This window comes from Mirounga angustirostris, unplaced genomic scaffold, assembly GCF_029215605.1.
Source record: "Mirounga angustirostris isolate CCGP_5_RB_7025 unplaced genomic scaffold, mMirAng1.0.hap1 SCAF_12, whole genome shotgun sequence".
NCBI classification, from domain to species: domain Eukaryota; kingdom Metazoa; phylum Chordata; class Mammalia; order Carnivora; family Phocidae; genus Mirounga; species Mirounga angustirostris.
Window position 1 is genome coordinate 46,855,040 of NW_026991720.1, and position 17,631 is coordinate 46,872,670.

Here is a 17,631-nt window from a genome sequence, read left to right on the forward strand (position 1 = left end):
AAAACTAAGTGACTTTGGGGGATTGGCTTTGGAACTCTCTAGCTTGAATCTAAATATTTTAATCTCTTATTAGTTAATGCTGTGATGATTTAGTCAAGAAGTGGCTCAGGCACAGTTAAGGATTGTCATGCCATCATTGATGTTTAATGAGCAGTGTTTGGATCTAGAGAGTATTATTATAGTAACTGGACCTCCTGGTCCAAAGTGCCTGGGATTTGAGAGGCAGGCGGCTTAGCCAGGCCCACAAATTAGGCCACTTAACTGGGACAATGTTGGAAGGTTTTCATTTGAATGAACCAAAAAAATCAATGTATAATCAGTTTTAATTTACCTTTGACTTCCAGTTAAATGTCACCTTCTCTCCCTTTCCTGTTTCATTTTAAAAGAGAATTTCCTTATTTTGTTATTCTTATGGGCTCAGTTTGGAGGACAAAAATATATTCAGTTCCTAGGAAAACTGACATAAGAAACCAATAGGGCCAACAGGACAAACAAAACACTGGCCTGGAAATCAGGAGTTCTGGTGTGCAGTTTCAGCTGTGTGACCTTGAATGAGTGGTCTAATTACCTCTGGCCACTGATTCTTTACTGCGGAGTGAGAAAGTTAACCTAGCTGCTCTGTGAAGGTTTCTTCTAGTTCTAAGTCCTACTTTGCTAGTATTGCTTATTCCATTAGACAAAAGCCTGAAAGTGACTGGGCCTCCCTCCCTTCCTTCCTTCCTTCCTTCCTTCCTTCCTTCCTTCCTTCCTTCCTTCCTTCCTTCCTCCTCCCTCCCTCCCTCCGTTCCTTCCTTCCTTCCTTCCTTTTGCATTAGTCAAACTAAGTTAACTGCTATTAGGAAAAAAACCTTAGTGGATTAACAAAATGGAAGTTTACTTCTTGCTTCTGCAAACTCCAACATGGCTATTTCTGCTGTGTCAGCTCCCCTGGGTACCTCTCCTACAGGCAGAGACTCAGGAATCCAAGTGAATTTCAGAGTGCCCCTGCATCCTCCAGGGGTTCAGAATCCTCAGCAAGAGTGTCTGCAGTGGGCCGGAGAGACAGTCTGGAGGATCTCGCAGAGGTTTTAGGGGCCAGAGTACCTTCCCTTGGTCATCACACGTCACATGGTTCCACCTAGATAAAGTAAGCCTGGGAAACATGATCCTCTGTAATTGCCCAGGACGGAGGAATATAAAGGTTTGATGAGTGCATAGCATTGTCTCACCCAAGTTCATTCATTTAACGAACATTAATTAAGAGGCTACTTACTCTAGGTCAAGTGCTATAATTGACACTGGAACATGACAGACCACTCCCTTCTTATGAATCTTAATTCTAGTGGGGCAGATTATATGTGTGTGTGCAAAATATGTATGTATGCAACATATGTGTAGAAAATTATTAATTCTGAGATTGAAAATAATATCACAAGGTAACAATAGATTTTTTAGAGCTTATACACAAAGCACCATTCTCAAGACTTTATGTGTGTAGTTATATATTTTGCCATTTAACCCTTACAGTAACTCAATGAAGTAGATGCTATTATTAGCCCCATTTTGCATTCTAGGACACTGAGGCATGGAGAGGTTAAAGACCTTGCCCAGGTTCAGACAGCTGGAAAGCAGCCGAGCCAAGCTGCAACCAGAGCCCAAACTCTTGCTACTCTGAAAGCATGTACCTGGCTGGTGGAAACGTTCCTCCAGCTGTGACTTCCTTCATACCCATTCATAATTAATTTGCTGAAAATTAAGGAACCCATCAAAGGGAATATGTGTGAAAGCACTTTGTAAACCAGGAAACATACCATAGCATGTTGCTTTCTCAAACCACACTTGGCCTTAAAATCTTTGAAGGCTTCCTGTTGTCTATTGCTTAAAGTTTAAATTCTTTAGACCTGCACCATCTTGCTTCGGTTTCCTTCTTCATTCCTCTTCTCGCCCTGCCACACTAGACAAATCACCTTCCCAGAATATGATCCAAATATTCTCGGCCTTTGGTCTATCCAGTTTCAGTACACCATCATCCGGCATCCTGGGCCAGCTCTAGGGTAAATCACCTTTGTGCCCTCCATACTAGTGGTGTAGTTTGGAGTGTTGGGGTCCAGAGCCAACAGCCAAGAAAGAATTCTTGAGCCGTCTTTGGTGCAAAAAGGTGATTTTATTAAAGCCGGGAGACAGGACCTGTGGGCAGAAAGGGCTGCATTATAAGTGGGAGGGGTGACTGATTAGAAACTTGGGAGTTGGGGGAGGTAAGGAAAAAGGGAGGTTTTCAAAAGGACTTTCATATGCTAAAGAGGACTTACAAGATACTGGAGGCCTTGCTACTGTCAAGCTAAGGTAGTTTTTCCTTCTAGCAAAGCCTTAACATTAAGACAGTTGGGAGTTTCCTGGAGGAATGTTATAGTCGGCTTGCCTCCAGATTTGTCAATGGGCTGCAGGTTAATAAGGAAATTTAATTTTATCTACACTTCCTTCTGCCTTTGTTTCCTACATCACTGTGGAGGGGAGGGTGATGTTAGGGCTCCGTGAAATTGAGTCTACGGTCTCTGGAAGTTAGGCTATTGATAAGAATGCTTTTTCCTTGTAAATCACTAAGACATTTGTAAACTGAGGGAGACTCCTATCCTGCAGGACTGTGATCTCCGTTAGCTAACCATTTGTTTTTCCCTTCCCTTAATTTTAGGGCAGCTGGGAGTGCCTGAGGAAGGTCACGCATCCCAGCTGGGAGTCCGGGGTGGGGCGGCTCGAGGTGTCAGCCTGTGCTTTGTCCTGAGCTGGCCTTCTGCTCCCTCATCACTAGCACAGGGTAAATGCTAAATAAATGCATGGCAAATTGAATCAAAGGTAGAAAAGTGAGGGGGAGGAGGAGCCACGGCTAATACAAAATTTAAGGAGATCAAGGCAGACACCGTTCCCCTGCATGAGATGCAGATAGAATGGTTTTGCACCAGGCATTTTCCTCTTGAAACTCTTTATTCTCAGAGGCTGGGAGATGGAAAGGAACAACAGCAAACAGTGTGGTCATCCCAATTCAGCTAGAACGCTCGGCTGGGCTTATGCCTGGCAAAAAAAAAAAAAAAATCTGTTCAAAATGGAGTTATTCCATAATGTTGTTATTAAGGTAATTGAACCATACTGCAAGACATCTGGAGAAAGGAGCTATGCATGGAGATGCCTCACTTAATTACTTTGTACTGGGGGCCAAGTCTTAGCATACCTTTAAATGAGAGCTAAGGAAATAAGCACACAATTACTCAATGTCCTGAAATGAATACAGTGGAAACAAACTTAGAACTCACTGTGGCAGATAGCTAATGCCTGCCCAGCTACCATTCATTCTCCGTGTCTTCTTTGTAAAAAAGGACCTCGATGCGTCAGGATGGTGGCATGTCCACCCCTGGGGATGGATGATAGGTCTCAGCCAGTGCTTCCAAACAGTTTTCATGACTTGACACATGGAAAATGATTAAATTTGTACAGTTCTCTGAGCTAACCTGGGGGGGGGGTTTGGAAGCATCAGTATGGGGCTTGGAGAAAACACATCTATTACATTCTCTTTGTATTAGATAATTATGATAAGAAAAATAAAAAAAATATTTAGAAAGATATGAATTATTAAATTTGGATAAAACTTCCAAATAAAATATTTTCTATTCTTTTTTAAACGAGAAACTTGAGCTTGCTTCCACAAACCTAAATTTTAATAATCAGATTTCAGGGTTGAAATGATTAAATATAATTTCTCTTCCAGTGGGTTTTTTTTTTTTTTTTTGGACAATCTCTTCAAATTCATGAAAGTCATCACAATTTTGCTCATACAAATTGGTGACTAAAAAAAACTAGAACCGTATTTATAACAATTCAAAATTTTTAATAGTTGAAATGACTTTTTTAACATTCTTTTGACAAATACAGTGTTAAAGTTTTATGTAATAATGTGAATGTATTATAAATCCAAACTTTTCATATTGAGGATCTAAAAATCATGATGAAGCTGTAATTTGCAGAACACATGAATGGGAATGTGTGAGAGCACTTTGTGAACTGGAAAACATTGTAATAGAACATGTTGCTTTCTCAAACCACACTGGGCCTCGGGTAGGTTGGTAAAATGGTACATCAACTGCACTTGGACAGAGGTTTCTGATATAGGGGAAGGCTGAAATTGGGGGTAGTCAATCAGAGTTGGTCCTACCAGGAGCAGCCCCTGTTTGACTTCCCTGATTCCCAACCCCTAATGGACACAGCTGAGACTGTGCAATCTCCTTGAACACCTGTTCTAGAAACCTCTCCAGCAGCCTCCAGACCACTTGTCCCTGTGCATCACTGCAGACTCTGCCCCAGTGCATGCTTCCATGGCCGGGCTCAGCATGCTGTCAGCAAGAGCTAGATGTTGCTCCCTATGCTCACCACCTGAAGGGACTACAGGGCACGTCATTGGACACCACTCTTCTCAGGCCACCCTGCAAGGTGTTCTGGAAGACCATGCTTGGTCCCAGAGACAACCAGCCAGAAGGGCTCTGCTACACCAGGATATGAGGAGATCCGTTTGATGTGGCTGAACTGTAACCCAAAGGCCTTATGCAACACAGCACACCAGTTGGGAAGCTTGGGTCTAAGCAAGCACGGGGATCCTGTTTCCCACTACTGCAGCCTCTTTTAAAGCTAAGCGTGGCCAGATGCCCTCATATTGGCCAGTGCAAACACAACTGGGTTGACCAGGGGAGGAGTAGCTCTGGGATAGTTTTCGTTTTCCAAATAAAAAAGGACAACAGGGAGTGTGCCTAGTATTGATCCTTCTGCCTTCTTTTTTCCTTGACTGGGGATGTGCTCTAGAGCATCAGCAGCCATCTTGTGACCAGGAGGTGAGAGGCATGAAGGAGAAGTCAAGGCTACTGTAGAGCTGCTGGAGCTGAGATCATTTCATTTCCAGATCAGTGCCAAGAGTCCTATCTCTAAATTTCCTATTACATAAGAAAAATAAACCCCTATTTGTTTCAGCCACTAGAAGTCAAGTTGTCCATTATTTTCAGTCAAAAGTATTACTTACACAAATATTTTATCCTGTACCTTAGGACATATAGGGAATGAAAGAAATTAGAGTTCTTTGTCCATTCATCAAAGTATTTAAAACAGTTCCATTTCTAGGCAAATATAATGCTAGTTTTACAAACGTTCCTTAAGCAGAAAAATAGTATGGCTATCCTTCATGCATGTAGCTTGTAGGTGTGGAGAGCCACCCCCGATGCATATTCAAATGTCAGAATGCCCTGGTGTGTGGAATGAGAATGAGCTGCATCTGCTTGCATTGGCTGGGGATGTGACATCTCCTTTCCTCCATCAGTATGACAGACACTCAAAAGGCTGAAGAAGTCCTTCTAGTGGTTTCTCATGGTAGCTTTAGGAATAGAGCATGAATTAGACCTTTATTGCTTCCAAGCAACCCTCCCGAACTAGCTCAAGCAAAATAAGAGATTTATCAGATGGACCTTGGGCTATCTCATGGTAAGACAATGCTGGGAGGAGGGTTGTGGTTGCAATGAACCATTAAGAACCATTTCAACAGGAAATGACCATTTCCAGAGCTCTCTTTCTGCCTCTTGCTTCTGCTTCTGCTGTTTGGGCTTTATCTCTCTCCCTCTCTCTCTCTATAGACAGAGTTCCCTTACCTGGCAGAAACCTGGATCCTGGTAGCTCCTAAGTTTTGCATCTTTTTGATTCCAAGCTACCAGACAGAGAGAGAGAGGAGAGACTGACTCTCTAGGTCCCCTACCTAAGTATCCAGTTGCTGTTCCATTGGGAGTTAGGGGCAGAGTATTGGACTAAGAAGCTATGGCCAGAGGGCTGGACCATGGAATCTCCTGGAGAAGTCAGATGATAGAGTGGGGGGAGAGCAATTTCCAGAGAAAGGTGTGGTGGCGGTACTAGGCTGAGTTCTGTAGATAGGCACCACAGAAATAATTCCCACTTCACTCCATGTGTGTTTATCCTGACAAAGGAGACAAGTAAGGTACAGAAATCTGTGTTTGTTTAAGGTCATATAAGAAATCAATGGGCAATTTGGTATTAAAATGAAGAACTATTAATTCTGACTCCAGATTGTTACATTCTTTTAAGCTCTTGTTCTAGTCTTCTTTCTCTTGCTTTCTTGGAGGCTTATTGATAAAAACTGACATGTTTCCTTGTCACAAAGGCTTCATTAGTTATTATAGTACCTGGAGGGAGTTTTAAGACAAGAGTGTTTCTTTTTTTTATTTTAAGATTTTATTTATTTATTTTGACAGAGAGAGACACAGCGAGAGAGGGAACACAAGCAGGGGGAGTGGGAGAGGGAGAAGCAGGCCTCCCATGGAGCAGGGAGCCCAATGCGGGGCTCGATCCCAGGGTCCTGGGTCCTCATGACCTGAGCCGAAGGCAGATGCTTAAGGACTGAGCCACCCAGGCACCCCAAAGACAAGAGTGTTTCTTAACCTCACCTTGGAGACATTATGCTGACATTCTTACAAACACAAACACACTGGAATCAGCTACGGAGATTATATATAAAAAAAAAAATATATATATATATATATAGCAAAGGTCTTTCTTGAAAAGTGTAAGTGTAATCATTCAATTCAAAGACAGAGAATGGGAAATCCTGGTAAACATGACAAACTAAAATCATTCTCACTCTTTTTGATGGTTAGTTTTTATATTTTGGATATTATGGCCTACCAACTGAGCCATAATATACAGAAAAATTCTTAGCTTGGTAAAAAAATTACTTTTAACTAATCTCTAATGAATATTCTATTTGTTTCAATTCCAAGCTTTCAATAAAAAGATAACTCATTAACCATTCATTCATTCGTTAATCTCCTCACTGTCCTTTTTTTTCTTGGTATGTTTTAAGGGTAAACGACTAAATTTCTGTAAGTTGTTTTAGACAGAACAATTTCTCTTTAGCAATCATTTTCTCCTCACTCCCTTTTTGGAAATCCAGTTCTGCCCCTCAAAGTAGGAGCTTTCAATGTATGTAGCCGCACTTCCCTAGACACAGTTGATTGTACTAGGGTTAAATGCCTGACCCAATCCCGTCAATGAGATTCTCTCTCCTGGGAAATCGGAGTAGAAAGACAGAGACTGAGCTGATGTTGGGTGTTTGAACTAGAAGATCAACGATATGCTGGAGGCTGAGGCTATCATTTTGGAGCAGAAATGATGGGCCCACACAGAAACAAGTAAGTGAGTATACACACCAGTTTGTAGAGACAGAGAGAAAGGGAGGGAGAGAAAGAGAGATAGGAGCAGACACAGAACAGAAAGAGGAATGATACAGCGGGAAGAGAGACAGACAAGCCAGAGAGATGAGCTATTTAATGACTTTCCAGAGTTGTTGGGATAGTTGCTGCAGTACCTGGTTGGGCTCCATGAGTGACCTCTTACATCCTTAGAAGAAATCCACCTTCACTCCAGCCGCAGGCAGGGTTTCTCTTTCTTGAAGCAAATTCACTCTATGATTGACCAATGTCAGCAAGCCAACTTAAATAGAAGAGTGCTCATTTAAGATAATGCAAATGTAGTAATAGTAGATCACAGACTTATCCTGTGTAAATACAATCATGCTTAGATACTCAGAACAATTTTCTTCCTGTAATATTAAGGAATTAGGAATGCGTTGTGAATGTAGGATCTTCCTTTTTCATTTTAAAAAACGTGTAGGCAGCTCTCTTTCTGGGAAAGTGCAAGCGATTTATAGGGGACCTTTTTTATAGCCTACTGGGTCTATGTTGATTTATGGAAGATTGCTGACAATGCTGTGATTCAGCCTCCAGTTGGTACAAGGAAATATGATAGAAGCAAAGACACAGTACCTGACAACATATAAGATGAAACTTAGTGGTTACTAAAAAATTCATGAATTTTCAGGTTTAAATACAACCATTTTCATTATTATTATTATTATTATTATTATTATTATTATTATTATTAGTTTTTCTAGGTCTACTAGCTACTACTTTTTTAGATGTGATAATTTATCCACCCTTTCAGCCATTTTGAAAAACCATCTATAGTTCCTAAAGAAGTAGCTTCTAAAGTGTGCAAGTCTAAACCCAGACTCTATATTTTAAAAATCAATATATTGTTTTTTTCTCTTTTAAGGCCTAATTTTCATGGCTGTTTTGATAAAATCAGCATTACTGCCATGAGAACAGATCTCACGAACTGTCTTGTTTTTAGTTACTTTGAAAAGGGGACTCATCGTGCTCTGGAGTCTTATGATCTCATAGTGAGGATACTTAAGGTTTCAAACCACAAGGCAGGTTGTGTTGATAAAACACTGTTTTTGTTGGATAAGAAAATATGTAATGCAAAATTAAAATGTGATCCAGCAACCAACCAATAACCGACCACAATAGAGAGTAAGATAAAAGGACGTTATGAAGCTCCAGGGACAAAGGGATGAAACATAGAATGGAGATTAGAGCTGCCTATCTTCCAAGTATAATTGTGGGATCATAACAATTTTTTTTTAACCAATAGTAATGGCTTTGAAATTGCAAATGACTGCGGGATGGGCATTAGAAAGACTCTCTTGGGAACCATGAGTGGAGTGAGTGGTCTACATGTAAAAGTAACAGATGGGATTTGCCATTAGAACAGCAGTCATCTTCTGCCCAAATTGTTGTTTCTGTCCCAATTTCAAATATCCTGTCAGGCTATGTGTCAGATGACACCTCCTGGTACTTGATTTTAAAATATGACTGTTGTGGCCACAGGACCAGGTGGTTGGGTTGGAGAGTTCTGAGATCAAGAAAGAAGACAGAAAGGAAACGGAAGCTTATCCGTTCCCCAAACGTTTATTGTGCTTATTGCATAGGACTATTCTAGATCTTGGGTCACAAGTGTGGACGAAATAGAAAATGCCTTTGCTCTTGTGGGGCTTACATTCCACTTAGAGGAGACAGAGAATAAAAATGACCATTAAATGAAAATTATGTTAGATGTTGGTAAATGCTATAGAAAATAAAGTCTGTGCCAGGCAGGTGAGAATGAAGAGTGATGGTGGCGTAATTTTATATAGGATGGTCAGGAAAGGCTTAACTAGTTGGGAGGCGGGTGAGGAAGTGATGCTGACATTTGGGAGAAGAATATTCTGGGTAGAGGGAATGTTTGAGGAATCTCAAGGATATCAGGGGAGCTGGAGAGGTGAGGGGGGAAGGAAAATGGTAAGGAGATGAGCTCAGGGAATTAATGAGGGTGCAGGTCATGGAGGGCCTTCACAGAATTCGGCAGTAAGGACTTTGGCTTTTGCTTTGAACGAGGGGAGAAGTCCTTTAGGGTTTTGAGCAGTGGAGGGACACGGTCTGATATCCCTTTCCAAAGGTTCCCTCTGGCCACCAGTAAGGAGAGTGTTGCAATAATCCAGGTGAGAGGTGCTGGTAATTTGGACAGAGCTGTAATAGTAAAGTCAGTGATCAATGGTGGTTGGATTCTGGCCACGCTGATGGATCAGACATTGAACGTAAGGGAAAGAGGAGAGTGACTAACACATTTAATGAAAGAAGTGGAGGGAAAGAAGGTAGCAGGGGAAGGAAGGAAGGGAGATATCTTGAAGAGTTCACACCTAAAGGGGCTAAGACTGACCTTAGGACTTTTCTGGAAGCCAAGCAGAGAATTCCAAGATTTGATTGCCTGAGTGGCCAGCATGTGCTTCTTGGCTCCTAGACATCTTGAACATGAACTTATGCTGGCTGTTCTTCTTGACTGCTAGAATCTGTGGACCCCAAAGCGAAGTTTTGCTGTGTAGCCAAGCCACTGTGAGTGTGTTAGATTGGTGGCCTCAGTTGGGAAGTTGGATGGAGGAGGCAGTGGGAGCACAGTGGTGGTCTAGGAAGGAGAAAATCTCACCTCCTTCCATCCCTAGAGAATCATAACCCTGAAAGACCAAGCCTTGATTTACAAGGCAGGAATGAGACCATATGCAGAATAGAAACCATTATCCCCAAACCCGAATTTCATCATACAAAAGTTACATGTATTATTTGCATTTGAGTGCTTTATTATATTGGAATTGCAGTGATATTATTAACATTTGTACAAATGCACAAAATCTTGTCTCCTCTTGCTCGAAAGAGATGGAAAAATCTGACCTAGTTGAACAGTCTTAATGAACTCATTGTCCATTGGTAACAATAAATGTGTTCACGATGCAACAAAAAGCTTAACATAAAATTGAACATATTAAATGCTGCAGCAAGTATTTACATGTATGTACCCCCAATTTTTTTTCTCCTTCCAGGAAGGAAGGTGGTTGCTTTACAAATAGACAGACAAACATAAATGCTTTGCTGTTTACAATTACAAACAACCCCCCAGTCCAGAACTTAAAGTGACAGCACCTTTTTTGGGGGGGGTGGGGGACTTCCTTAGTTAGCACTTACTTTGCACAAGGCTAAACTTTTTTTTTTTTAAGTTCTAGTTTTGGACAATATCTATATTCCAATTGTCCTAGAATGTTGTGTTTGAACGGAGCCATTTTTCTGGGCCTTTTCAGAAGATCCCAAACCGCATGTCCTCTCCAGGGAGAACATTTCAAGCTTATCATTTCTCTAAGACAAACCTCAAAGGCAAAACTCCTCTCTCTGAGGCAGGTGTGATTTAGCAGAACATAGAAGGAAAGAGGGTGAGTAGGTCTTCTCTTCCACTGGCTGGCTGGTTGGGAAGGGTCCCTTCTCTGAAACCCCCTCCACTGGCCCACTGCTGATACCTTTCATTATCTCCTGCCAATGCCATTGGCATTCTAAAGGAGCCAACTAGACTCTAATGAGCTTCTTGTGCATAAGATTTTAATGATATACTTAAAGCTAATTTATTCAGGTTCCACATTCTCAGTCCTGAGGCTAAAATGATTCTCTTTTTTTAAAAAATCCTAGAAAGTTCTATAATATGAAACTCAAGGTAGGAAATCCTAAATGGCTTATTGAAAAGCTTTCTAAATCCTGGTTTCTAATGAGCTACATATTAATAAGTTGGTCGAAATACAAGAGCTGATCGTTACTGATTCCCCTCTGATGATAAGCTTGGAAACGTATCAGAGCGCCACTTAAGAATATTAATCTTTTAACAAATGCTGGCAATTTGGCCTTACCCCCCTCTTCAACTTGTGGTAAATAGTTTCTTTTTTTTTTTTTTAAAAATAGACAATTTATAAGGAAAAAAATATATAAACACTCTTTAAGCAATTTGGCTATAAGCATTAACATCACTGAAAAACTCCACAAGAAATAGTAAAATATTTTGAGCGGATGTACACTTATTCATTTTCACAACATGATGAGTTAGGGTTTTTGTCTTTGTTTTCATTTCTTTGTTTTGGTATTGAATTTTATTGATAAGTTTATTGCTTCCGTGTCTTCTTGTCTTTCTCAGATTATCATTGTAAAATAGAGGTGCTGTCCCTAATTACGTCGCAAGGCAACACTGTATTTTTGAGACCTAGGAATGAAATAGACAGGGCCACTGTTAATTCAACAGCCTCAGAGAGACAACGGCTGGGGCCACAGTCCATATGCACCATGGTGCACAAAAGAGTTAAGTCTCCTGGCTCATTCAGGACACTTCGGTTTGGAGGATGAGATAGAAAATTCTTAAGTGTAGCTTAGCTGCTGCCTCATATCTGTTGCATAATATAACTTTAAAAAAAAAAAACATGCTATGAATAAAGGGTTAAAGAGTATAAACTGGCTCTTCTCCTTGGTTTTCTTGTAGCAGGCTTCATCCAGGCTGATGTGAGGAACCTGTCTTTGCTAGGATACTAAGGAACGCACGCACGTGTACCTGGTGCAAATATTCTGTAAAGTATTTTAAATGATGCAGCTCAGAGCCTGAGGGGAAGGGTGGGGAGTTGGAAAGGGGAGAGCAGAAGGCAAGTCTGAGGACAGGGAGGGGCTTTGAGAGAGAACAAGAGAAACAGAAAGGGATCGAAAAAGCTAAAGTGCAATTTTAAAATATAAATTATTTTAAAAGCAGGAGACTCTAAATAGCTACTGTTCGCATAGGCACAGTTTTATTCAAATTTAAATGGGCTGTTTCCTTTTCCTTCTCAGATATACTGCATAATGGAACTTGAATGGCTTAAAGCTACAGCACATTGTTTGGGAAGGGGAAAAAAGAGCACTAAGGAAGCTGAATAGTGCAAGGCATTCTAGGAAATTGGAGTGGGGTGGAGAGAAGCAGAGATGAAGTTGTTTCTACACTTTTAAAGAAAGCTGTTCCAGTTATAGTTACTGATTCCCTTTAGCTGAACTCTGCTTCCTAAAGGAAAGAGCTTACTTTAAAAATTAAAAAAAAAAGAAGAAATAAATGTTTAAAAAAACTGTTCAGAACATAGATTAAAAAATAACTCACAGAGCAATAAAAATCCTTGAAATTTCTATGCACAGAGATCTAAGCAAAACATTTCCACCAAATAATGGAGAATAGCCATTTGAAACCCTGAAAAATGAAGATATACACAACTAGAGTAGTTTATTATGAACTAATACTTTAAAAACAAGTAGATCCTACAGAAGAATACTGTTCAAATGGAATGTTTTAAAATAACATTTATTAATAAATATCTTATAAAATTCTAAATTAATAGATTCCTGTTCAAATTTTGCTTTGGTCCTTGAATTCCACTGTATACACACATACATACATATATATTTTCTTAGATGGTTTTTATTAACCAGAAAGAAGCACATTCTATCCTAACTGGATGGCTAGTTTGATAGCAGTTACTGATGCTTAAAACTCCCCAGCCAAGGGCTGGTCTTTCACCGCAGCTGGTTTCAGGTTTTAATGGCAAACTCAACTGACACACCAAAATGTACGTAACAGGCAACAAACCCACCTGAACATTCACCACTGATGCCCCTCTGTTCAGAACATGCACTGCATTTGAGTTCTTTGACCAGACAGGCTCCAAAGAGCATTTGCTCCAAGTAAGTCATCCTAATTATCACAGTTCAATCAGTGACACCGCACAAACTGCTGTCCCCCACAGGCCGCGTGAACACTGTGACTCGCACACACCGACGTGGACGTGGGGAGGGATGAGTGGGGGTGTGAAGGAAAAACATCAGCTTAACACAGGCTTTAAAATGAGTACGTTCATCCGTGGCTAGGATTTACTCTACCTGTCCTGGCATCATATGTTGGGAAATGTCTTTTAAGAAGAAATACGATTTGGGGCACCTGGGTGGCTCAGTTGGTTAAGCGACTGCCTTCGGCTCAGGTCATGATCCTGGAGTCCCGGGATCGAGTCCCGCATTGGGCTCCCTGCTCGGCGGGGGGTCTGCTTCTCCCTCTGACCCTCCCCCCTCTCATGTACTCTCTCTCATTCTCGCTCTCTCAAATGAATAAATGAATCTTTAAAAAAAAAAAAAGAAGAAATACTATTTGGATGCCTCAATTTAGGATCAGCTGGTAGAAATGCCATCAGGGGTACCTATCTAAGTCAAGTCCCATCACATAAGGCAGGGGAAGCACTGTAGAAACTTCCAGGTAGGCTGACAGTGACTTCAAAGGCAGATGCTGCCAATAAAAAAACCCACATATGAATGAGAGGCAGTGTTGCAGGGCCCGTCCCTCCTCAGGATGGGTGCTCTGAAGGTCATTACAATGGATCCGTGAAGATATAGGTGGATGACCCAGGAACTGAGTGGGAGAGGAGAATGGGGCAGAAAAAAGATGTTTTCCCAGATTGGCAAAAAATGGAGGGCACGGAGGGGTTTTCAGGGAGACTGATTGTTCCACGGTCTGGTGAAGGCTGAACCTTCCAGTGAAGTACTTAATATTGATAAGCCGAGTATTGGATTTGACCAACGAGCCTTTCTGTTCAGGGTTTCAAGACGCTCTGACAACGAGCTGGCGCCTTCCATTTTACTGTATTGCCACACTGAACATACCTAAAGGCTCTAAGTATAACAAGAAGACAGTTTATTCTAATTATATGTTGAGAGCCGTTTGCTAACGTGTGTGTGTGTGTGTGTGGTTGGTTTGCCTACTTAGCATAAAAAACAGACATAATTGACCACTATATAATGCACATCAGTCAAACTGTCAAGTTGCTGAATTAGGAAAACTCAGGCAAGTTCTTCACCACAGAGGCTTTCAGTTAAACAACTAAATATTCAATCAAGAGGTGGAACAGAAGTAAACCATAATTTTAGTGACAGCCCACTCCCTGGATATTCTGATATTACTAGTGGATTTTTTAAAAATCCATTTCATTAAGTGCTATGCATGCAGTAAAGAAAGAAAAGTTTTTGTTTACTTAAAGCAAAAAATAAGAAAAACATAAAAAAATTTAAAACCCAAGCAAACATTGCAACGAGCTCTTTCTCTTTTTTAGAGAGACACATACGTGGTCCTAGAAAGGAGTTTTGAAAAAATTAAATTTAATATCAGAATACAGATATATCTTAAATATTTCTTAGGAAGCCAGTTAGGTTCAACCATTCAGCTGTTACTGCTGGGATGCAAAACAAAACAACTATGAATTCAGTATTTAAAATACTTAAAAAAAGATATGTTTGTTTAAAATATAATAGAAAATGCTTTGCATTTTTCTTTTTTCTCTAAATTTTTTTGGTTTTTTTGTTTGTGTGTGTGTTTGTTTTTTTGTTTTGTTTTTGTTTTTGTTTTGATTTCTAGACCACAAAGCCAGTCATGAATTTCCCTGGAAACTCAAAACTTCCTTTTGAAAGCACTGCATAAATTTAAAAAAAAATTGTTGATAAATACTGATTTAAAAAGTAAATTTTTAGATAAAACTGAAACTAGTTATAAAAATCATGCTTCATGACCCTCATATTTTCTTTTTTCTCCAAAATAGATTCTTATGCTATAGTGAGAGATAAACACATAGACACACACCCATACATGTCTTTCCCTTTCTTGAACTCTTATAAAAGCTACACCTTTTGTAAAATACTATTATTTTAAATCCCATGAATGTGCGTGCATGCGCGTTCGCGCGCACACACACACACACACACTCATGTTAGGAGGTCAAGCATTCAAATGGAGATGAAACACCAGCACCTGTCTAGACTGCTAGAGGGAAACATTAGCCCCTGTTACTTGCGAGATGTGATATTAAAACATTAGCACAGTAGAATGGCTTGTTTCAAGGAGGCACAACTGTGGTTCGGGACTATATGCTTTCCATAATGGGCGAATCGATGAAAGTTGTTGGAAATATAAATCAGAATTATTCAGAAGAGTGGAGTAGCCATATCCATGGGATTCTTTCAGCAGCCAAAGAAGGCTTTGGCTGTTCTGGGAGGGCTGAAAGCACCCCTATGGAAACATTAGGTTTTCTTTCTCTCTTTGTTCCTCCAGTGGTGCGTCTACTTTTATCCACCAGAACAGCAAAGCCAGTTCCATAGGCTTAAGAAAAAAAAAATAATGAATCTTAGTCTATTAGCAGCTGATGATTGAACAATGTAATCTGTAGTGAATAGAGCCCTTCTGAATCATTATATAGCATATGGATTTTCAACCTTATAGACAGGCCATATAAAACCAGTTGTAATTCGAGGGTGTGATGTTATAGCCCGCATCATAATCTGGACCTTCACAATCGAGGCTTACAAGGCTCCCTTCCCTGGTATCTCCACAGCTGGCTTTCAACAGTGCCTTACCTACGGCTAAGCCACCTTTTATTTGCTCTGATTATTAAAAACCTTACATCAGGCACATTAAACATCTCCTGCTTACCATTTTGTAAAAAGCAAGAGGTGAATGAACTCCAGCTGTGGGTTACAGGCAAGAAAAGCAATGGCTAGATCCTTATTTTTGAGATTTGCTTTTTTTTTTTTTTCCTTTAAGCATTATTTTCTTCTTTACCTGCAATGCTAAAGGGGGAAAAATAAAACAGAAGAAAGTAAAAATGAAGAATACACAGGGAGCCCAGGGAAAAGTGGCAATGGAAAGGAAGACTGGAGGAAATTAGAGGACAAATCGAGGAAGTGGACCAAGAAGAGGAGGAGAGGGGGCAAAATGCTCGGTGGTTTTATTTGGACATCAGCAGATCTTATAATTTTTTTAGGAAGAGAAAAAAATATGGAAAAGGCTCTGTGTTTATCTGGAACTCTGGCGACATCACAGCGCAAACTCAACGTGTGTTACGATGTCATCAGACTCACCACCCAGTTACCTTGCATCTGTTTACGTGACATCTAGGTATGCCTCATTTTGGCTAAAAGCTGCGGTTTAACAAGATTCAATGTTTCAGGCAAAGGGCTGGACTGGTAAGAATGAAACCGTGTCTATATACAGAAAGAGTTCAGTTTATAAACAAGTTAACTGGTACCAGAAAATTGGAGAAAAGCACCAAAGCATTTCCCAAGCTGATAGATTAATTAATTGCATAACTCCCTTTTTTTCTTATATAACTAAGTATAAAAGACGACATTTCCATAATAACTATAAAAATGAAAGCCAGTCTCTGAAGGGCTGAGGAGTCTTCCAGGTCTGAGTTAATTCTAAAAATGCCCTTAAAAGAAAGGACGCATGATATGCGACAGCTCTTCTTGGAGGCAAGGTCTGACCCACTGGCAGATTTTAAAGGATGGGATTCAGGTCTGTTCTGTGAGTGGTAAGCTGACTGAGGGTGGAACTTCCCACCACCTCGCTCACTGCAGAGGAAGTGGTGATGGTATTATGTTGGATGACCTGCTGCTGAGAGCAAGCTGGGACGGGACTGGCAGGAGGGCTGCTCTCCGGACCTAGGAGAAAGCACACACACACACACACCAATATAGCTCTTCTCGGGTGGACCTGAGGGGCTACTCAGGGAAACATTACTACGTGTTTACTAGAAATAGAAGAGTTTCACACATTTGCTCCTGGACGTTAATTTCAAAACTTTATTTTAAACTGTAGTCAAAAGCTATGCCTTCCCACTTTATAGCTACAAGCAAAGCCATGCTTTCTATACCAGCAACATGATTGCATGTGTTCTCGAGTCTCGGTATGTGAACTTCCCCATGTTTGTATCTTCAAATAGCCATCCATATATCAAATGTGGAAAAATACTCACATGTGGTGGGAGAATCTGTGTTGCTCAATCTAAAAAATTATTTGAAAATAAATTGACCTTCAGCCATGAATCCCTGCTCCTCCCACCATCCCCCACTCAGCTAGCATTTAACTTATGGACATTCTAGATGCAGAAACTGGGGTCTAGAGAAAGGGATTCACTTTACTTATTGGAAAACTAAGCTGAGGTCACGAGCTTTTCAGCCCAGTGAATAATAGGCAGCATCCCTGAAGGCATTGGATGTGATTCACCCAATGCCTCTACCCCAGCCCACTAATTTCTCTGGAAGGCAGCTAGCCCACTGGTTGGGCTCCCACAAGCTATTTTCCTACTGGCTGTGGAATTGGAATTCGGTAGGATTTTACAATGTGAAATGCCAGGGTAAGTCTAGCCAGAAATTATCGGGAGGTGGTGGGCATGGGGATGGGGTCAGAAAAGAGGGATCCCTCTGATGCAATAGTCTGGCAGCCACTGAAGAATTCTACTATGATATCTGCTGGGGTGTGCAATCTATGCTTTACTTTTGCTCTTCCAGTAAAATCCAATGCAAAATTAGTGGCAAAAAAAACTGG

The 17,631-nt window shown here is 40.6% G+C and overlaps 1 protein-coding gene across 10 annotated transcripts in view; it reads right to left on the reverse strand.

Annotated features, from left to right (window-relative positions):
• Positions 1–1,802: 1,802 nt before the first annotated feature.
• The window catches only part of CREB5 (cAMP responsive element binding protein 5), a 406,577-nt gene continuing 390,748 nt past the window's right edge, over positions 1,803–17,631 (reverse strand). For 7 of the 10 annotated variants that reach the window (XM_064575111.1, XM_064575112.1, XM_045864513.3 and 4 more), the window contains one exon: positions 10,007–16,745. In XM_064575111.1, the coding sequence (XP_064431181.1) occupies positions 16,582–16,745 (164 nt within the window). In that variant the 3' untranslated portion in view covers positions 10,007–16,581. Of the gene's footprint in view, positions 3,046–10,006; positions 16,746–17,059; positions 17,089–17,631 lie in introns of those variants that run through there. The other 3 variants (XR_010406449.1, XM_064575115.1, XM_064575114.1) reach the window with 3 other exon arrangements.